At 42.4% G+C, this 20659-nt stretch overlaps 1 protein-coding gene and 21 non-coding genes across 22 annotated transcripts in view; 1 reads left to right on the top strand and 21 right to left on the bottom strand.

Annotated features, from left to right (window-relative positions):
- The window catches only part of cfap54 (cilia and flagella associated 54), a 45239-nt gene extending 26083 nt beyond the window's left edge, over positions 1-19156 (top strand). The window contains 11 exon segments of the mRNA XM_084731193.1: positions 813-860; positions 1360-1501; positions 1936-2102; positions 2549-2703; positions 2778-2901; positions 4172-4331; positions 4679-4836; positions 17445-17591; positions 17721-17841; positions 18970-19125; positions 19128-19156. Coding sequence (XP_084587319.1) covers positions 813-860; positions 1360-1501; positions 1936-2102; positions 2549-2703; positions 2778-2901; positions 4172-4331; positions 4679-4836; positions 17445-17591; positions 17721-17841; positions 18970-19125; positions 19128-19156 — 1407 coding nt within the window.
- On the bottom strand, positions 5205-5277 carry trnar-acg (transfer RNA arginine (anticodon ACG)). The gene has a single exon. It is a non-coding gene; the product is annotated as a tRNA-Arg (tRNA).
- On the bottom strand, positions 5514-5585 carry trnah-gug (transfer RNA histidin (anticodon GUG)). The gene has a single exon. It is a non-coding gene; the product is annotated as a tRNA-His (tRNA).
- Positions 6293-6365, bottom strand: trnar-acg (transfer RNA arginine (anticodon ACG)). Its single transcript has one exon. It is a non-coding gene; the product is annotated as a tRNA-Arg (tRNA).
- trnah-gug (transfer RNA histidin (anticodon GUG)) lies at positions 6602-6673 on the bottom strand. The gene has a single exon. It is a non-coding gene; the product is annotated as a tRNA-His (tRNA).
- On the bottom strand, positions 7381-7453 carry trnar-acg (transfer RNA arginine (anticodon ACG)). The gene has a single exon. It is a non-coding gene; the product is annotated as a tRNA-Arg (tRNA).
- Positions 7690-7761, bottom strand: trnah-gug (transfer RNA histidin (anticodon GUG)). Its single transcript has one exon. It is a non-coding gene; the product is annotated as a tRNA-His (tRNA).
- Positions 8469-8541, bottom strand: trnar-acg (transfer RNA arginine (anticodon ACG)). Its single transcript has one exon. It is a non-coding gene; the product is annotated as a tRNA-Arg (tRNA).
- Positions 8778-8849, bottom strand: trnah-gug (transfer RNA histidin (anticodon GUG)). The gene has a single exon. It is a non-coding gene; the product is annotated as a tRNA-His (tRNA).
- trnar-acg (transfer RNA arginine (anticodon ACG)) lies at positions 9557-9629 on the bottom strand. Its single transcript has one exon. It is a non-coding gene; the product is annotated as a tRNA-Arg (tRNA).
- trnah-gug (transfer RNA histidin (anticodon GUG)) lies at positions 9866-9937 on the bottom strand. Its single transcript has one exon. It is a non-coding gene; the product is annotated as a tRNA-His (tRNA).
- On the bottom strand, positions 10645-10717 carry trnar-acg (transfer RNA arginine (anticodon ACG)). Its single transcript has one exon. It is a non-coding gene; the product is annotated as a tRNA-Arg (tRNA).
- trnar-acg (transfer RNA arginine (anticodon ACG)) lies at positions 11733-11805 on the bottom strand. Its single transcript has one exon. It is a non-coding gene; the product is annotated as a tRNA-Arg (tRNA).
- trnah-gug (transfer RNA histidin (anticodon GUG)) lies at positions 12042-12113 on the bottom strand. Its single transcript has one exon. It is a non-coding gene; the product is annotated as a tRNA-His (tRNA).
- On the bottom strand, positions 12821-12893 carry trnar-acg (transfer RNA arginine (anticodon ACG)). The gene has a single exon. It is a non-coding gene; the product is annotated as a tRNA-Arg (tRNA).
- On the bottom strand, positions 13130-13201 carry trnah-gug (transfer RNA histidin (anticodon GUG)). Its single transcript has one exon. It is a non-coding gene; the product is annotated as a tRNA-His (tRNA).
- Positions 13909-13981, bottom strand: trnar-acg (transfer RNA arginine (anticodon ACG)). Its single transcript has one exon. It is a non-coding gene; the product is annotated as a tRNA-Arg (tRNA).
- Positions 14218-14289, bottom strand: trnah-gug (transfer RNA histidin (anticodon GUG)). Its single transcript has one exon. It is a non-coding gene; the product is annotated as a tRNA-His (tRNA).
- trnar-acg (transfer RNA arginine (anticodon ACG)) lies at positions 14997-15069 on the bottom strand. The gene has a single exon. It is a non-coding gene; the product is annotated as a tRNA-Arg (tRNA).
- On the bottom strand, positions 15306-15377 carry trnah-gug (transfer RNA histidin (anticodon GUG)). The gene has a single exon. It is a non-coding gene; the product is annotated as a tRNA-His (tRNA).
- On the bottom strand, positions 16111-16183 carry trnar-acg (transfer RNA arginine (anticodon ACG)). Its single transcript has one exon. It is a non-coding gene; the product is annotated as a tRNA-Arg (tRNA).
- On the bottom strand, positions 16420-16491 carry trnah-gug (transfer RNA histidin (anticodon GUG)). Its single transcript has one exon. It is a non-coding gene; the product is annotated as a tRNA-His (tRNA).
- Positions 19157-20659: the final 1503 nt, after the last annotated feature.

Below are 20659 nucleotides of genomic sequence, written 5' to 3'. Positions count from 1 at the left end.
GAGATATGTAGTACAATTAGTGGGAAAATGTTTTGTATTACAATTTTCATTTTCATAGAAAAAAAATCATTATGATCTCCATGTCATGATGTGGACAACAAGATTTGTAGGCCAGGGCATCTCTGCAGCCACACAGTACTTAATTATAGTGCTGTTTGTCATACATTTTACATTGATCAAATTGCAGGGTTCTGCGATCTGGATATTGCAGTTGACCATATAGCAATTTTTCTAATATTCAGATTTATGGTGCAGACCTAATGTAGAGGGTGGAAACCTGAAACCATTAACTGTGTCAGCCACTGCTAGTATAACAAGCTAACAAACAACATAAAGAAAAGATGCTAACAACACTTACCATTCAAATACATCAACTTTGGTACACAACAGACTCCTCATCTGAGTCTGGGTCTGACTGAGGCTCAATATGTATGGCTGAATCTTTCTGATGTTTCCTGTCGACGCTAGCTATCTTGAAGCACACTGCTCTATTACCGGTCAACCTAGCACAAGCAGAGGTGGTGGGTGCAGCGCAAAGCCAGTTCCAGACTTACTTAATGAGATAGAAAGAATAGATCTGCTTCAAGCACCATTTCAGATTATTCTTTAAACATTTTATGTGCGATAACCATATTAGAGTATACATTGTTTACATGTTTTAAAACATGTCTTGGGGGGAACTTTAAGGACACAAACTGTACAGTATCTCTGAAACACTGCCATACCGACTTTGCAAAATACTTGGCTTTGAATTGTTATGTTGTTTGTTCAGGTATGCCCAATAGTTATTATAAACTGTGCTTATTGTGCAGCCTGTGAAGATGTTCTACAGCAACAGGTCTCTCCCGGACAATGCTGAGGTACTTTCTATGTAAGATTTTTTTTTAGATTTCTGAAGGAAATCGTGGGGCACTTAATCAGTGTAAATATCTCAAATATTCTTGGAAAATTAAATCTTACACTGTTTTCGGTGGAAGATCTGTCACATAAATCATTCTTTAAAGGAATAATCATTCCCCTTAGTTTGTATGGTGCAAGTGCAATATTCTTTGCTTTTAACATGACACTTATCTCTTCTCTCTGACCAAACCACTTCCTTTCAGCCTTCTCAACACATTTGAAAACATCAGTCCAAATTAGGCAAAGACACTTATATGAATGCACAAATATACACAAACATTTATTCACCGTTCCAGCAGCAGGTTAAAAAAACATGCTGTATTGACCCGTTCACTGTTCTCATGCTGCTGTTTCAGCTATGCATTTATATAGCTTTTTCTAAAAAGATTTTTTACTAAACTTTCCGACTAAATTGTTTCTTGTGAGTGTAATCTATGTATGTGTGGGGCTTGTGTTTAGGCTTTGGAACAACTTCTGAACTGTGACTTTGCTCCAGAGGTCCGCACTCTATACGGATCCACATTGTGCCTCCAATTCAACCTTGCTCGTATTCAACTACTCCTGGCACTCAGTAAGACCGTTCGTGGCCCCCCTGTTCCAGGTCTGTAAGCGAGAGCACTTTCTTCTCTCTGTTATTTATGCTGTTCAGTTTTTGGATCACATTAATTATCTCATTGGAGTTTATTTGATCAAATAGGTTTAGTTTGTGCAAAGGACATTAGGTGTATGCAATATACTATTACATTAAACTGACTTACATATTGTAGGAACATTTGTGTTCACCATTTTCTCATAAACCCAACAGGTCTTCTTGAGATAAACATGTCTCACTACTTAAATAATAGGAACAATTTATCTTCCAGATTATTTATATATTGGGACAAATGGTTAAATGTCTGTTTTTGGATATGTGTAACCACCTTTAGTCTCATCTCACAGTCACTTAAAATACACCTAATGATCTGTTTTCATTCTAAAAGGGTTGCTGTGGATCAAAAAGGGTTTTTTTATGTACAAAGTTGGAATGTCTTCCAGATTCTGTTGAAGGAGAAGCTCGTGCGAACATAACAAGTTGTTTGGTGAACTCAAAACTCCAAGAACAGGACAGAGTGGGCACTGAGGGCTCCTGTCTAAACACAGAAGTGCCAAAATTGCTGACTATTGATACAGAGAATGAGAAGCTCACTCCAGAAAGGATGAAGGTAGGACTTCTTGGGGATTTTTCAATAGATATTTACTTGAGGGATTTGTCACTTACTGTAATATTTATAATGAACTATTGTACGTTACTGTGAATGTTGAGAAACTTTTTTCAGGCTATTATTCAGGCTTTCATACCATTGCTTATGTTTGTTCTTATGTATAGTCTAAGAAGGTGTAACGTGTTAAGAGCACATATGTAAAGCACTTTAAATAATTCAGACAAAGACAATAAAATCAGACTTGGTGTTATCCTTGTACGAATACCAATGTGCTTCAAACAAGAATATTTAGAAGCAGCTCCAGGAGCAACGTATCTGTCATTTTTAGGTGCACGTGCGAGAGCTTTGCGAATCTAGGGTTCCCTTTTAGACACAACCCTTTTTTTAAAACTTTTTTTTTTTTTTCTGCATCAACTTGACCATTTTTCTCTTCTGCTCTGTTGTAGGTCATTTTGCTAGAGGGAGCATCCTCCTTGTTGCACTCCATTTCACAGCAGTTCACATCTCTCTCATGTAGCGAAATAGAGAACCTGGTACTGGTAATAGAGTCCAATCTACTTAAGGCCAACCTGTACCTGCAGCAAGGACATACTACACTGAGGTATGGCAGCCAGATGCATGTGTGTGTTTACATGCTTATTTTTTGACTATCCTCAATGTAACATCCTCCCTCAGCTCTGAGATGGCAGTTTCTTCCTTGGTGCTGCTGCAGACGTCTCCTGTAATCTTGAGAGGATCTATTCTTGGCTTTCAGAAACCTGTGTCTGAGCTCCCAAATGCCAGGACTGGAAATGAGCAGGTAGCATGTTTATATAAACTATGTGCAGAATCAGATCCCTACTTGTGCTCATTTCATGCAATGAAACTGCAGACTACAACATAAAAGTGGTACCTCTGAGTGTGTTATCAGCTGAATGTGATACAGTAATGTCACCTTTTTTCATTTACAGTTCTTACAAGTGGTAACACACATTTCTCTACACTGACTTCACCTTTTCAGTAGCTTGTTCACACAATTCTCTTTACTGACATGCAGCTTCACATGACAGTTATTCTCACGTGCAAAATGCACTGATCCAAGATTCTTAGGTATCCTGTTTTGGTTGCCGTTTCATCTGGATAGACATGATTTTGCAGCACGTAGCAGTGTTTTCATTGAACAGACAGAATAACCCCCCCCCACCCCCCCCCCACCCCCCCCCCCACCCCCAGCACTATTTAGTTGTACATATTTAGTATAAAATTATGATATCAATTTGAGAATTTATCAACAGGTTAAGTCATTTGAAAATCTGAAATTAGTTCTAGCCATGCCAACAGTGCAAGGAGTAAATATCTTAGTGTATCTACATAAATCAATAATCATCAATAATTAAAAAAGCTCTTTGAAGTTACAGTTAGGTATGAATTCTCCTTGTTTAACCCCAAGATTAATGTTTAATCTTGGGGTTAAGGCAAAGATTAGAGTCATAAACAACTTTTTAGGTTATTGTTTTGCTAGCTTATCCAAATAGTGATGAGTAAGGTAGTAGTGAAGTAACCAAATGCAAGCCCACAAGAACACAGTACTCTGTGTAACACAGGACAGAAGTCTTCACACCCAGTTTTTAGGGAGTTCCTTAATGCACATCCCAAAATCAACTCTGACAACTTTTGCCTCCTAACAGTAACACAGTGTGTGTCACTCACTTCATAATGATGTAGGAAAAAACCTAGTAAGAACAGGTAGCACTACAATATGTATCACTATTTTCTTTGACGTATTATTATTTTATCCATCATTTATTGCATCGAAGAGTTCTACCTTTTATGTGGCTGGTGGCCATGAACTTTCTACCTCCATAAGGAGCATCCCACATGATAAAACTTTCTGGATCCTGTCTCACTAGACCCTTTTCCTCACCAGTTACAAGTCTTTCATTGAGGTCATTAAGGAATGAAAACAGGCAATCAGTGTTACAGTATATGTCCCTGTTAGGAGTTACACTAACTGTAAACTGTGCACAGAATCACACTGCAGAAATAGAATGGTGATTGGTGTGTATGCATGTGTTATATCCTGTCTACAGGGCACTAAAGCTTGTAGTGTGTTAAACCCCCTGCATGGAGACTGTTACAAAGCAATTGAGGCCAATGAGAGAACTGGAGTTTCTCTATGGCTGCGTTGCCGCCTGGCTCTGGTCCGTAGCCTGGTGGCACTCATCCCTGCTGCTGCTTCCCTGTTCCCAGGTCTGTTCATGTGTTGTACTGCTCTTTCTTTTTTTTTGAGAGGTGTACTATGAACTTATTCAGTTAACTAATGTCACAAAAATTTCAAATGTCAAAAGTGATCTTCCCTCCAAAGGAAACTTCTACTAGGGGTACATGTCAAAAAGACTATTTGTTCCATTACATTGTTTAACATAGCAAAGGTTACTAAATAATGCCCAGTTTTCAGTTTTAGAAAATTGAAAGTTAAAATATGTCCCATGGTAAGGTAGTGATAGAATCATAAATATTTGATATTAAATGTGTGTGTATATTTGTATGTATGTGTGTTCTTGTGTATAAACGTGTGTGATTATGGTATTTTTAAGGGAGGAACATTAATGAGGAGGCAGCTCGGCTGATACAAGAGGGTGTTGATGAATGTTCACTATGGGGAGACCTCGAAAATCAAGCCCTTTTTATGGTCGAAGGTGCAGCATTAGAAGCACAGAGAGGCAAAACTAATGACAGCATGGCATTGCTACAGGTAACATCACACACACACACACACACACACACACACACACACATACACACAGGCGAACACACACGCCATTTTTATGTTTTCCAAAAAATGTATGTTTTACAAAACAGAGAGAAAAAACATTATTAAAGAATCTCCAAAAACATGGCAATATCTACAATTTATACCACATGTAAACACTTAATCTCTATGTGGGAAAAGCAAAGAAGGCCAAAACTTACTCTGAAACAGACTAAAGTGTACATCGAGCTACCCAGGAGTTGGTGTATTTAAATCTTTGGTGAGCCGCTAGACTTAGGAGTTACTTGCTGGAAATCAAATTACTTGATCCTATACCTATATCCTATTGTTTTACAAGCTAAAGGTTGCGTCGAGCTAGCCAGGAGTCGAACCTAGAATCTTCTGATCCGTAGTCAGACGCGTTATCCATTGCGCCACTAGCCCCACACAGGGGTGTGTGGGAACAGCTTGGTTCTGCCTGCGTGACATGCAAACAGCCACGGACTTGTACGTCGTAGACGAGTGCGGAGAAAGCCGGTCCAATGACTGGTCCAGTCGGAACATTTGGGGCCTTGCACAGGAAAATTAGCTTGAGCTGTCCCGCTTCAATCTATATAAAATGAAGCAGAGGCTGGAGTACGTTAAAGCAACGACATAAAAGAGGAACATCTCACCAATGCTGCCGTGACCCGGATTCGAACCGGGGTTGCTGCGGCCACAACGCAGAGTACTAACCACTATACGATCACGGCCACAGGCTGTCCTCAATGCCTCCTTCTTGTACTGAGTGCCTCTTTGTTGTGCTAGCGTAGCATGTGTTGTAAACGGCGGCGGAGTTCCACAGATGGCTTACCTATCACAGCTGTGTATGTTGTTCAGGGCCTAATTTTGTTTTTCAAAGAAAGATGAGTTGCAAATAACAGTAAAAACCAGAGAAGTTTCATGATGGCTCTGACTGCTGAAAGCTTCCAGGGTTCAACGTCAGTTGTTTTCTTTTTGTTTTTTGTTTTTTCACTTTCCCAATCAGGCATCGGGTCGGAATGCCTGGAAGTCAAATTGCTTGTCCATGTACAACGTATTTTCCTTTATTAGTGGTTTCAAATAACAACAAAGTTAATTGACTTGATTAATCTTTAAGCAAATGAATCAGAACAAGGACACACTTTGTAATCGATGAAAGGCAACAAACACTGTTGCGTGTGGCAAACGGTATGACAACTACCCCTCCCAAAAGATGGACTGGCTAAGTGTGAAACGACCTGTTTTCATCGTTGGCGATTTGCTAGACTTAGTTGCCCAACGAGGCATTTTACTTGCCTGAGAAGAGGGCAGTTCTTATTGTTGGGCCCTGGGTTCAGATGCTGTTTAGCGCATGCTGAAAGGCCATTTACCTGTTATTGGGCTCTTTGCAGTTGCAAATGCACTATGATACAGGGGTTTTACAAGCTAAAGGTTGCGTCGAGCTAGCCAGGAGTCGAACCTAGAATCTTCTGATCCGTAGTCAGACGCGTTATCCATTGCGCCACTAGCCCCACACACGGGTGTGTGGGAACAGCTTGGTTCTGCCGGCGTGACATGCAAACAGCCACGGACTTGTACGTCGTAGACGAGTGCGGAGAAAGCCGGTCCAATGACTGGTCCAGTCGGAACATTTGGGGCCTTGCACAGGAAAATTAGCTTGAGCTGTCCCGCTTCAGTCTATATAAAATGAAGCAGAGGCTGGAGTACGTTAAAGCAACGACATAAAAGAGGAACATCTCACCAATGCTGCCGTGACCCGGATTCGAACCGGGGTTGCTGCGGCCACAACGCAGAGTACTAACCACTATACGATCACAGCCACAGGCTGTCCTCAATGCCTCCTTCTTGTACTGAGTGCCTCTTTGTTGTGCTAGCGTAGCATGTGTTGTAAACGGCGGCGGAGTTCCTCAGATGGCTTACCTATCACAGCTGTGTATGTTGTTCAGGGCCTAATTTTGTTTTTCAAAGAAAGATGAGTTGCAAATAACAGTAAAAACCAGAGAAGTTTCATGATGGCTCTGACTGCTGAAAGCTTCCAGGGTTCAACGTCAGTTGTTTTCTTTTTGTTTTTTGTTTTTTCACTTTCCCAATCAGGCATCGGGTCGGAATGCCTGGAAGTCAAATTACTTGTCCATGTACAACGTATTTTCCTTTATTAGTGGTTTCAAATAACAACAAAGTTAATTGACTTGATTAATCTTTAAGCAAATGAATCAGAACAAGGACACACTTTGTAATCGATGAAAGGCAACAAACACTGTTGCGTGTGGCAAACGGTATGACAACTACCCCTCCCAAAAGATGGACTGGCTAAGTGTGAAACGACCTGTTTTCATCGTTGGCGATTTGCTAGACTTAGTTGCCCAACGAGGCATTTTACTTGCCTGAGAAGAGGGCAGTTCTTATTGTTGGGCCCTGGGTTCAGATGCTGTTTAGCGCATGCTGAAAGGCCATTTACCTGTTATTGGGCTCTTTGCAGTTGCAAATGCACTTTGATACAGGGGTTTTACAAGCTAAAGGTTGCGTCGAGCTAGCCAGGAGTCGAACCTAGAATCTTCTGATCCGTAGTCAGACGCGTTATCCATTGCGCCACTAGCCCCACACAGGGGTGTGTGGGAACAGCTTGGTTCTGCCGGCGTGACATGCAAACAGCCACGGACTTGTACGTCGTAGACGAGTGCGGAGAAAGCCGGTCCAATGACTGGTCCAGTCGGAACATTTGGGGCCTTGCACAGGAAAATTAGCTTGAGCTGTCCCGCTTCAATCTATATAAAATGAAGCAGAGGCTGGAGTACGTTAAAGCAACGACATAAAAGAGGAACATCTCACCAATGCTGCCGTGACCCGGATTCGAACCGGGGTTGCTGCGGCCACAACGCAGAGTACTAACCACTATACGATCACGGCCACAGGCTGTCCTCAATGCCTCCTTCTTGTACTGAGTGCCTCTTTGTTGTGCTAGCGTAGCATGTGTTGTAAACGGCGGCGGAGTTCCTCAGATGGCTTACCTATCACAGCTGTGTATGTTGTTCAGGGCCTAATTTTGTTTTTCAAAGAAAGATGAGTTGCAAATAACAGTAAAAACCAGAGAAGTTTCATGATGGCTCTGACTGCTGAAAGCTTCCAGGGTTCAACGTCAGTTGTTTTCTTTTTGTTTTTTGTTTTTTCACTTTCCCAATCAGGCATCGGGTCGGAATGCCTGGAAGTCAAATTACTTGTCCATGTACAACGTATTTTCCTTTATTAGTGGTTTCAAATAACAACAAAGTTAATTGACTTGATTAATCTTTAAGCAAATGAATCAGAACAAGGACACACTTTGTAATCGATGAAAGGCAACAAACACTGTTGCGTGTGGCAAACGGTATGACAACTACCCCTCCCAAAAGATGGACTGGCTAAGTGTGAAACGACCTGTTTTCATCGTTGGCGATTTGCTAGACTTAGTTGCCCAACGAGGCATTTTACTTGCCTGAGAAGAGGGCAGTTCTTATTGTTGGGCCCTGGGTTCAGATGCTGTTTAGCGCATGCTGAAAGGCCATTTACCTGTTATTGGGCTCTTTGCAGTTGCAAATGCACTTTGATACAGGGGTTTTACAAGCTAAAGGTTGCGTCGAGCTAGCCAGGAGTCGAACCTAGAATCTTCTGATCCGTAGTCAGACGCGTTATCCATTGCGCCACTAGCCCCACACAGGGGTGTGTGGGAACAGCTTGGTTCTGCCGGCGTGACATGCAAACAGCCACGGACTTGTACGTCGTAGACGAGTGCGGAGAAAGCCGGTCCAATGACTGGTCCAGTCGGAACATTTGGGGCCTTGCACAGGAAAATTAGCTTGAGCTGTCCCGCTTCAATCTATATGAAATGAAGCAGAGGCTGGAGTACGTTAAAGCAACGACATAAAAGAGGAACATCTCACCAATGCTGCCGTGACCCGGATTCGAACCGGGGTTGCTGCGGCCACAACGCAGAGTACTAACCACTATACGATCACGGCCATAGGCTGTCCTCAATGCCTCCTTCTTGTACTGAGTGCCTCTTTGTTGTGCTAGCGTAGCATGTGTTGTAAACGGCGGCGGAGTTCCTCAGATGGCTTACCTATCACAGCTGTGTATGTTGTTCAGGGCCTAATTTTGTTTTTCAAAGAAAGATGAGTTGCAAATAACAGTAAAAACCAGAGAAGTTTCATGATGGCTCTGACTGCTGAAAGCTTCCAGGGTTCAACGTCAGTTGTTTTCTTTTTGTTTTTTGTTTTTTCACTTTCCCAATCAGGCATCGGGTCGGAATGCCTGGAAGTCAAATTACTTGTCCATGTACAACGTATTTTCCTTTATTAGTGGTTTCAAATAACAACAAAGTTAATTGACTTGATTAATCTTTAAGCAAATGAATCAGAACAAGGACACACTTTGTAATCGATGAAAGGCAACAAACACTGTTGCGTGTGGCAAACGGTATGACAACTACCCCTCCCAAAAGATGGACTGGCTAAGTGTGAAATGACCTGTTTTCATCGTTGGCGATTTGCTAGACTTAGTTGCCCAACGAGGCATTTTACTTGCCTGAGAAGAGGGCAGTTCTTATTGTTGGGCCCTGGGTTCAGATGCTGTTTAGCGCATGCTGAAAGGCCATTTACCTGTTATTGGGCTCTTTGCAGTTGCAAATGCACTTTGATACAGGGGTTTTACAAGCTAAAGGTTGCGTCGAGCTAGCCAGGAGTCGAACCTAGAATCTTCTGATCCGTAGTCAGACGCGTTATCCATTGCGCCACTAGCCCCACACAGGGGTGTGTGGGAACAGCTTGGTTCTGCCGGCGTGACATGCAAACAGCCACGGACTTGTACGTCGTAGACGAGTGCGGAGAAAGCCGGTCCAATGACTGGTCCAGTCGGAACATTTGGGGCCTTGCACAGGAAAATTAGCTTGAGCTGTCCCGCTTCAATCTATATGAAATGAAGCAGAGGCTGGAGTACGTTAAAGCAACGACATAAAAGAGGAACATCTCACCAATGCTGCCGTGACCCGGATTCGAACCGGGGTTGCTGCGGCCACAACGCAGAGTACTAACCACTATACGATCACGGCCACAGGCTGTCCTCAATGCCTCCTTCTTGTACTGAGTGCCTCTTTGTTGTGCTAGCGTAGCATGTGTTGTAAACGGCGGCGGAGTTCCTCAGATGGCTTACCTATCACAGCTGTGTATGTTGTTCAGGGCCTAATTTTGTTTTTCAAAGAAAGATGAGTTGCAAATAACAGTAAAAACCAGAGAAGTTTCATGATGGCTCTGACTGCTGAAAGCTTCCAGGGTTCAACGTCAGTTGTTTTCTTTTTGTTTTTTGTTTTTTCACTTTCCCAATCAGGCATCGGGTCGGAATGCCTGGAAGTCAAATTACTTGTCCATGTACAACGTATTTTCCTTTATTAGTGGTTTCAAATAACAACAAAGTTAATTGACTTGATTAATCTTTAAGCAAATGAATCAGAACAAGGACACACTTTGTAATCGATGAAAGGCAACAAACACTGTTGCGTGTGGCAAACGGTATGACAACTACCCCTCCCAAAAGATGGACTGGCTAAGTGTGAAACGACCTGTTTTCATCGTTGGCGATTTGCTAGACTTAGTTGCCCAACGAGGCATTTTACTTGCCTGAGAAGAGGGCAGTTCTTATTGTTGGGCCCTGGGTTCAGATGCTGTTTAGCGCATGCTGAAAGGCCATTTACCTGTTATTGGGCTCTTTGCAGTTGCAAATGCACTATGATACAGGGGTTTTACAAGCTAAAGGTTGCGTCGAGCTAGCCAGGAGTCGAACCTAGAATCTTCTGATCCGTAGTCAGACGCGTTATCCATTGCGCCACTAGCCCCACACACGGGTGTGTGGGAACAGCTTGGTTCTGCCGGCGTGACATGCAAACAGCCACGGACTTGTACGTCGTAGACGAGTGCGGAGAAAGCCGGTCCAATGACTGGTCCAGTCGGAACATTTGGGGCCTTGCACAGGAAAATTAGCTTGAGCTGTCCCGCTTCAGTCTATATAAAATGAAGCAGAGGCTGGAGTACGTTAAAGCAACGACATAAAAGAGGAACATCTCACCAATGCTGCCGTGACCCAGATTCGAACCGGGGTTGCTGCGGCCACAACGCAGAGTACTAACCACTATACGATCACAGCCACAGGCTGTCCTCAGTGCCTCCTTCTTGTACTGAGTGCCTCTTTGTTGTGCTAGCGTAGCATGTGTTGTAAACGGCGGCGGAGTTCCTCAGATGGCTTACCTATCACAGCTGTGTATGTTGTTCAGGGCCTAATTTTGTTTTTCAAAGAAAGATGAGTTGCAAATAACAGTAAAAACCAGAGAAGTTTCATGATGGCTCTGACTGCTGAAAGCTTCCAGGGTTCAACGTCAGTTGTTTTCTTTTTGTTTTTTGTTTTTTCACTTTCCCAATCAGGCATCGGGTCGGAATGCCTGGAAGTCAAATTACTTGTCCATGTACAACGTATTTTCCTTTATTAGTGGTTTCAAATAACAACAAAGTTAATTGACTTGATTAATCTTTAAGCAAATGAATCAGAACAAGGACACACTTTGTAATCGATGAAAGGCAACAAACACTGTTGCGTGTGGCAAACGGTATGACAACTACCCCTCCCAAAAGATGGACTGGCTAAGTGTGAAACGACCTGTTTTCATCGTTGGCGATTTGCTAGACTTAGTTGCCCAACGAGGCATTTTACTTGCCTGAGAAGAGGGCAGTTCTTATTGTTGGGCCCTGGGTTCAGATGCTGTTTAGCGCATGCTGAAAGGCCATTTACCTGTTATTGGGCTCTTTGCAGTTGCAAATGCACTTTGATACAGGGGTTTTACAAGCTAAAGGTTGCGTCGAGCTAGCCAGGAGTCGAACCTAGAATCTTCTGATCCGTAGTCAGACGCGTTATCCATTGCGCCACTAGCCCCACACAGGGGTGTGTGGGAACAGCTTGGTTCTGCCGGCGTGACATGCAAACAGCCACGGACTTGTACGTCGTAGACGAGTGCGGAGAAAGCCGGTCCAATGACTGGTCCAGTCGGAACATTTGGGGCCTTGCACAGGAAAATTAGCTTGAGCTGTCCCGCTTCAATCTATATAAAATGAAGCAGAGGCTGGAGTACGTTAAAGCAACGACATAAAAGAGGAACATCTCACCAATGCTGCCGTGACCCGGATTCGAACCGGGGTTGCTGCGGCCACAACGCAGAGTACTAACCACTATACGATCACGGCCATAGGCTGTCCTCAATGCCTCCTTCTTGTACTGAGTGCCTCTTTGTTGTGCTAGCGTAGCATGTGTTGTAAACGGCGGCGGAGTTCCTCAGATGGCTTACCTATCACAGCTGTGTATGTTGTTCAGGGCCTAATTTTGTTTTTCAAAGAAAGATGAGTTGCAAATAACAGTAAAAACCAGAGAAGTTTCATGATGGCTCTGACTGCTGAAAGCTTCCAGGGTTCAACGTCAGTTGTTTTCTTTTTGTTTTTTGTTTTTTCACTTTCCCAATCAGGCATCGGGTCGGAATGCCTGGAAGTCAAATTACTTGTCCATGTACAACGTATTTTCCTTTATTAGTGGTTTCAAATAACAACAAAGTTAATTGACTTGATTAATCTTTAAGCAAATGAATCAGAACAAGGACACACTTTGTAATCGATGAAAGGCAACAAACACTGTTGCGTGTGGCAAACGGTATGACAACTACCCCTCCCAAAAGATGGACTGGCTAAGTGTGAAATGACCTGTTTTCATCGTTGGCGATTTGCTAGACTTAGTTGCCCAACGAGGCATTTTACTTGCCTGAGAAGAGGGCAGTTCTTATTGTTGGGCCCTGGGTTCAGATGCTGTTTAGCGCATGCTGAAAGGCCATTTACCTGTTATTGGGCTCTTTGCAGTTGCAAATGCACTTTGATACAGGGGTTTTACAAGCTAAAGGTTGCGTCGAGCTAGCCAGGAGTCGAACCTAGAATCTTCTGATCCGTAGTCAGACGCGTTATCCATTGCGCCACTAGCCCCACACAGGGGTGTGTGGGAACAGCTTGGTTCTGCCGGCGTGACATGCAAACAGCCACGGACTTGTACGTCGTAGACGAGTGCGGAGAAAGCCGGTCCAATGACTGGTCCAGTCGGAACATTTGGGGCCTTGCACAGGAAAATTAGCTTGAGCTGTCCCGCTTCAATCTATATGAAATGAAGCAGAGGCTGGAGTACGTTAAAGCAACGACATAAAAGAGGAACATCTCACCAATGCTGCCGTGACCCGGATTCGAACCGGGGTTGCTGCGGCCACAACGCAGAGTACTAACCACTATACGATCACGGCCACAGGCTGTCCTCAATGCCTCCTTCTTGTACTGAGTGCCTCTTTGTTGTGCTAGCGTAGCATGTGTTGTAAACGGCGGCGGAGTTCCTCAGATGGCTTACCTATCACAGCTGTGTATGTTGTTCAGGGCCTAATTTTGTTTTTCAAAGAAAGATGAGTTGCAAATAACAGTAAAAACCAGAGAAGTTTCATGATGGCTCTGACTGCTGAAAGCTTCCAGGGTTCAACGTCAGTTGTTTTCTTTTTGTTTTTTGTTTTTTCACTTTCCCAATCAGGCATCGGGTCGGAATGCCTGGAAGTCAAATTACTTGTCCATGTACAACGTATTTTCCTTTATTAGTGGTTTCAAATAACAACAAAGTTAATTGACTTGATTAATCTTTAAGCAAATGAATCAGAACAAGGACACACTTTGTAATCGATGAAAGGCAACAAACACTGTTGCGTGTGGCAAACGGTATGACAACTACCCCTCCCAAAAGATGGACTGGCTAAGTGTGAAACGACCTGTTTTCATCGTTGGCGATTTGCTAGACTTAGTTGCCCAACGAGGCATTTTACTTGCCTGAGAAGAGGGCAGTTCTTATTGTTGGGCCCTGGGTTCAGATGCTGTTTAGCGCATGCTGAAAGGCCATTTACCTGTTATTGGGCTCTTTGCAGTTGCAAATGCACTTTGATACAGGGGTTTTACAAGCTAAAGGTTGCGTCGAGCTAGCCAGGAGTCGAACCTAGAATCTTCTAATCCGTAATCAGACGCGTTATCCATTGCGCCACTAGCCCCACACAGGGGTGTGTGGGAACAGCTTGGTTCTGCCGGCGTGACATGCAAACAGCCACGGACTTGTACGTCGTAGACGAGTGCGGAGAAAGCCGGTCCAATGACTGGTCCAGTCGGAACATTTGGGGCCTTGCACAGGAAAATTAGCTTGAGCTGTCCCGCTTCAATCTATATAAAATGAAGCAGAGGCTGGAGTACGTTAAAGCAACGACATAAAAGAGGAACATCTCACCAATAATGCCGTGACCCGGATTCGAACCGGGGTTGCTGCGGCCACAACGCAGAGTACTAACCACTATACGATCACGGCCACAGGCTGTCCTCAATGCCTCCTTCTTGTACTGAGTGCCTCTTTGTTGTGCTAGCGTAGCATGTGTTGTAAACGGCGGCGGAGTTCCTCAGATGGCTTACCTATCACAGCTGTGTATGTTGTTCAGGGCCTAATTTTGTTTTTCAAAGAAAGATGAGTTGCAAATAACAGTAAAAACCAGAGAAGTTTCATGATGGCTCTGACTGCTGAAAGCTTCCAGGGTTCAACGTCAGTTGTTTTCTTTTTGTTTTTTGTTTTTTCACTTTCCCAATCAGGCATCGGGTCGGAATGCCTGGAAGTCAAATTACTTGTCCATGTACAACGTATTTTCCTTTATTAGTGGTTTCAAATAACAACAAAGTTAATTGACTTGATTAATCTTTAAGCAAATGAATCAGAACAAGGACACACTTTGTAATCGATGAAAGGCAACAAACACTGTTGCGTGTGGCAAACGGTATGACAACTACCCCTCCCAAAAGATGGACTGGCTAAGTGTGAAACGACCTGTTTTCATCGTTGGCGATTTGCTAGACTTAGTTGCCCAACGAGGCATTTTACTTGCCTGAGAAGAGGGCAGTTCTTATTGTTGGGCCCTGGGTTCAGATGCTGTTTAGCGCATGCTGAAAGGCCATTTACCTGTTATTGGGCTCTTTGCAGTTGCAAATGCACTTTGATACAGGGGTTTTACAAGCTAAAGGTTGCGTCGAGCTAGCCAGGAGTCGAACCTAGAATCTTCTGATCCGTAGTCAGACGCGTTATCCATTGCGCCACTAGCCCCACACAGGGGTGTGTGGGAACAGCTTGGTTCTGCCGGCGTGACATGCAAACAGCCACGGACTTGTACGTCGTAGACGAGTGCGGAGAAAGCCGGTCCAATGACTGGTCCAGTCGGAACATTTGGGGCCTTGCACAGGAAAATTAGCTTGAGCTGTCCCGCTTCAATCTATATAAAATGAAGCAGAGGCTGGAGTACGTTAAAGCAACGACATAAAAGAGGAACATCTCACCAATGCTGCCGTGACCCGGATTCGAACCGGGGTTGCTGCGGCCACAACGCAGAGTACTAACCACTATACGATCACGGCCACAGGCTGTCCTCAATGCCTCCTTCTTGTACTGAGTGACTCTTTGTTGTGCTAGCGTTGCATGTGTTGTAAACGGCGGCGGAGTTCCACAGATGGCTTACCTATCACAGCTGTGTATGTTGTTCAGGGCCTAATTTTGTTTTTCAAAGAAAGATGAGTTGCAAATAACAGTAAAAACCAGAGAAGTTTCATGATGGCTCTGACTGCTGAAAGCTTCCAGGGTTCAACGTCAGTTGTTTTCTTTTTGTTTTTTGTTTTTTCACTTTCCCAATCAGGCATCGGGTCGGAATGCCTGGAAGTCAAATTACTTGTCCATGTACAACGTATTTTCCTTTATTAGTGGTTTCAAATAACAACAAAGTTAATTGACTTGATTAATCTTTAAGCAAATGAATCAGAACAAGGACACACTTTGTAATCGATGAAAGGCAACAAACACTGTTGCGTGTGGCAAACGGTATGACAACTACCCCTCCCAAAAGATGGACTGGCTAAGTGTGAAATGACCTGTTTTCATCGTTGGCGATTTGTTAGACTTAGTTGCCCAACGAGGCATTTTACTTGCCTGAGAAGAGGGCAGTTCTTATTGTTGGGCCCTGGGTTCAGATGCTGTTTAGCGCATGCTGAAAGGCCATTTACCTGTTATTGCAGTTGCAAATGCACTTGATACTCAGTATGTGGAGGGGAAATAGTGGAGATGAGAGACAGGGGTTTTACAAGCTAAAGGTTGCGTCGAGCTAGCCAGGAGTCGAACCTAGAATCTTCTGATCCGTAGTCAGACGCGTTATCCATTGCGCCACTAGCCCCACACAGGGTTGTGTGGGAACAGCTTGGTTCTCCCGGCGTGACATGCAAACAGCCACGGACTTGTACGTCGTAGACGAGTGCGGAGAAAGCCGGTCCAATGACTGGTCCAGTCGGAACATTTGGGGCCTTGCACAGGAAAATTAGCTTGAGCTGTCCCGCTTCAATCTATATAAAATGAAGCAGAGGCTGGAGTACGTTAAAGCAACGACATAAAAGAGGAACATCTCACCAATGCTGCCGTGACCCGGATTCGAACCGGGGTTGCTGCGGCCACAACGCAGAGTACTAACCACTATACGATCACGGCTACAGGCTGTTCTTATCCTGATTCCCCTGAAGTACAAACACACCACAAGTGGAAACCACTGAAATTTGATGCATTTTTGTCATTATTTTATTGTTATTAGTTTTCATTGTCATTGTCATTGTGTGTGTACTCAGATTAGTATGGGGTTGTGTGTGTGTGTGCATGTAAATGTGCACAGCCGCAGAGATAGAAATGGTACTGAGGGTCAATAGTCCACCTGTATGCCCGTCCTTCTCATAGAAAAATGTGTATTATGTGTAATTAATATTCTGTCCAATGCAGATGTTTTAACTAACATATTGAAATTCGGGATATATAATGAACAAAAACTGTGGGGTTGTCTCTAAGCCAACACCGTCACTGGTATCATATGACCTGCAGGTAGATACACTATCCACTCCACCAAATGACGCACAGATTTCCCATGTAGCCAGCTGTGTAGGTTTGTTGGACAGTCAACTTAATGCTACAAATGCATTTTATGACTCTTTTTAAAGGCTTCATTTACTGAGGGTCATCCAGTGTCTGTGCTAATTTTGATTATTTCCTCAGTAGCATTTATTTTGAGACACCTAATTAGCTACCATTTCTAACCGAGAGCAAAAATCCTGAGTAGTATTCTATATGACAGCGATGTACATCTTAAAATGTTTTAAGCCGAAATCAGCACCAAAAACGTTTTATTTTTTCCACTTTTGTTTTTTACATCTGTCATTTGTATTTCATTAAAGGGATTTTTTTTCTTTTCATTTTTTATCTTTTTTGTGTTTGTTTTCCCTTTTACCTGTCCTACTTTTCCCCCAGATTCCTGGCTGTTCAGTCTAGGAAGTATGATTGTGATCTTAACCCTTATATGAGCATCAGCTTTGGCGATATGATCCAGTGGTTTGATGTGCAATAACTTAAAGTAATAACAGTGCTGCTGTGTACTTTTTCTGTATGCATGTGAGTAGGAAGCTGTGAGCCTCCTGTCAGGAAGAACATGCATGACACCAGGTTCCAGTTTGACCCTGGCTCGGGCCACTTTGCTGCTCAGCGACCTAAGAGGAATGCAGAGCAGCACACTTCTAAAACTGACACAGAAACTACTGAAAAAGCAGGTACACAATCACACCAATCTATACATACAGGTTGATGTGCTGAAATGCTGGTACAAGTCAGTATTCAAAATCAAAATAATACAAAACTTAAAACATTTATATTTAGTGCTCTTTCTCCATTTCTTTCAGCTGAGTGTTTTTGGTCAGAGTGTGATGTTGGATGATGGAAAAATATGTTTCTCTCCTCCTGGACCCACCAACATCTACCTCCCTTACATCAACATACTGGATCAGACCACTTTACGAATTGGTGAATAAACAACCTGACACTTCACTTTCTTCTTCTTCTTCTTTTTTTTTTTTTTTTTTACGTTTTGCCAGTTTAGTGGGGACAGGACAAAAACTCTCTAGTTGCAGTAGCAGCCGTGTGAGGCTGTAATTACATTAGAATTAACTTGTGTCCACAATAACAGTATTAAGATGTTTACATGTTTAGAAGGTAATGTTTACCATGTTCACCATCTGAGTTTAGCATGTTAGCATGCTAACATGTGCTAATTAGCACTTTAAGGACCACTGTGTAGGATTTTGTGGCATCTAGTGGTGAACTTGCAGATTGCAAACACCTTGTCCCCTTCGAACCTTGTAGGAGACGCTGCACTGGCTGCGAAACTCCATTCTGCGCTACCGTAGAGACATGATGGTGCATCATGCTGGTGTCCATGGAAGAGGATCCGCGCCCTCTGTAGATATAAATTATATGGCTCATTCTAACATAAAGAAAACAACAATTCTTGTTTTCAGTTGATTATACAGTAATGAAAACATACTTATGAATATTATATTCCATTTCTGACATATTCTGCCACTAAATCCCCACGAAATCTTACACACTGGGCCTTTCACCAAAAGACGTATTTGGTCTTAAGCCAAAGGACAAGGTTAAATGTTGACCTGTTAGTGGCATTCCAAGGAAAATTGGGCCACCAACAAACTCATTAGGATTAACCCTCCGAGTTTCTTAAATATCTGTAACAAAATTTCATGGCAATCCATCCAGTATTTGTTGAGATATTTCAGTCTTGACCGAAGTGTCTGACTCACAGTTTTTCCACTACAGAAAATATGGAACATGGAACATGGAACATGGACTCCAGCTTCAAAACCTAAACCTAAACCATCAAAGACATTTCATTATCAGTTAATTAAGTTGTTTTATCAATTCAGTGATTAATTGTTTGGCCTATCTTTTTGTCTGACAAAATTCCAAAACCCAAAGATGTTCAAGTATCATAGAAGACAGGGAACCAGCACATATTTACATTTGAGAAGCTGTATCTAGTGATTTTTTATTTTTTATTTTTTTGCTTTGAAAATGACCCATTGATTAATTTTCTGTCAATCGACCATTCTCTGCTCTTTTTTCCTGTCTCTGTAGGTCACATCTTGGATCTCGGCGCCATGGAAAAGCCAGTCTCTGCACAGTCATCACAATCCACTTCCAGCCAGCATTCGCACCTGTCCACCCAGATTGAGACAGAGTCTCAAGCACCAGTTCAATCTCTGAGCAACTAAAACACCTCTAGTCCTAAAAGCCCCCATCCTCAGCAAGGCAGCCAGAATAGAATGACACCTGTTGCTGTTCTCTCCCAGTCCTGTGTCTACTGAGAGACGTAGCTGGATGAGAAAGTGAATACAGGGCCACATGCATGGTTTGTGTTTCTGTTCCTGGGGGGCTTCTCATTAAACAGAGCTAGTATGTTGTGGGAAACCTTGCATAATGACACTTTATGTATTAAAATTACTAATTAAAAATGGGTGTGCTGTATTTGTTAATAGGCTATTAGAATGGCCATTTATAATGTGTGGGAGCAAAATAAATGCAAATAATAACTGGACTTGGGAACTGGTTCCATTTTGATAGGTTGAACATTGTTAATGTAAAGAATGCATATGTTATGTAGTGGAGGTTTTCAGTTACTGTTGTCATTGTTTGGCATTGAAAATGATTAATTCTGTATTTATGAATTGATTTTTTTTTTAAATCTTTATATACTTCTCTCTTCAATCTCACAACAAGTTTACCTCTAAGTTGGCAGTAAATGTAGACAAAGAAAGAGACCTGTAAGATTTTGGAATTAAAAAAAAATCTTACAGCAATACAGTATCTATGGTGTTCTTAACACAGTGAATTCTAGTGAAAGCTTTGAAATTAGGTCCAGACCCAGCGGTCAGATCTGATGCTCCGTTTGTAGCTACTGTAAATGAGCAACAGCATGCTCAAGAGCAAGGCATTAATGTTGCTAATGTTAAAGATCAAAAGGTCAGTCTAAATTGAAACCAATTTCGTGGACAGAAAGCTGCCCAAAACTGAAGATTAATTTGCTGATTATTTTTGCCATTAAGCAACTGATTGTTTGGTTTGTAAAAATTATGAAATTATGAGAAAATGCTTGTTTTGTCCAACTAACTTTCTAAAACCTCAAAAATGATATACTTGGGGTTCACATGGTGAATACAATGACTGCATGAAGTTGGTGTAAAACGAACCATTTGGATGAATTTTGAACAGATTCTTTCCTGTCAATATTGCATCAGATTTCTTGCTGCATACTTTTCCAATGCAGAATGTGGCAGTTTAGCATGCAGTCAAGGTTTTGGTTGGAAGAGTGCATTATTTGTTACATTCACAGACACTTACAGTGTATACATGGTTAATTTTATTAATATAAGCACAACGTTCCATATTCAAACATGTAAATTTACAGGTAGGAATCTGTTTTGTCGCATTTATTATGGTATTCAAGCAATATATTAATTAATTTCAACACTCTCAGAAACAAAAAGCTATTAAAACTATAACAGCTTTAAATAAGTTTTTAAAAATTATATAATTTTAAAATGATTTTTATATTTATGTATGTATACCCACTAGCAATAAAAATATATTTTTAATTTACTTTTTCTTTTACATTTATTTTTTCTTTCTTATTCTTCATTTTGTACAAGTTTTGTGCATCTAAGTTCAATTGTAAGACAAAAACAGAAGACGAAGGCCTCGTGACCCCTAGTGGGGGTCAATGCCTTCACATTGAGAACCAGTTGCGATGTGAATCCCGGAAATGTTC

This window comes from Lutjanus erythropterus, chromosome 11 (assembly GCF_056507025.1).
Source record: "Lutjanus erythropterus isolate fLutEry1 chromosome 11, fLutEry1.hap2, whole genome shotgun sequence".
In the NCBI taxonomy this organism is placed as follows: Eukaryota; Metazoa; Chordata; class Actinopteri; order Lutjaniformes; family Lutjanidae; genus Lutjanus; species Lutjanus erythropterus.
The sequence above is the reverse complement of the archived record's forward strand: the minus strand, read 5'-3'. Positions and strand labels throughout refer to the sequence as shown.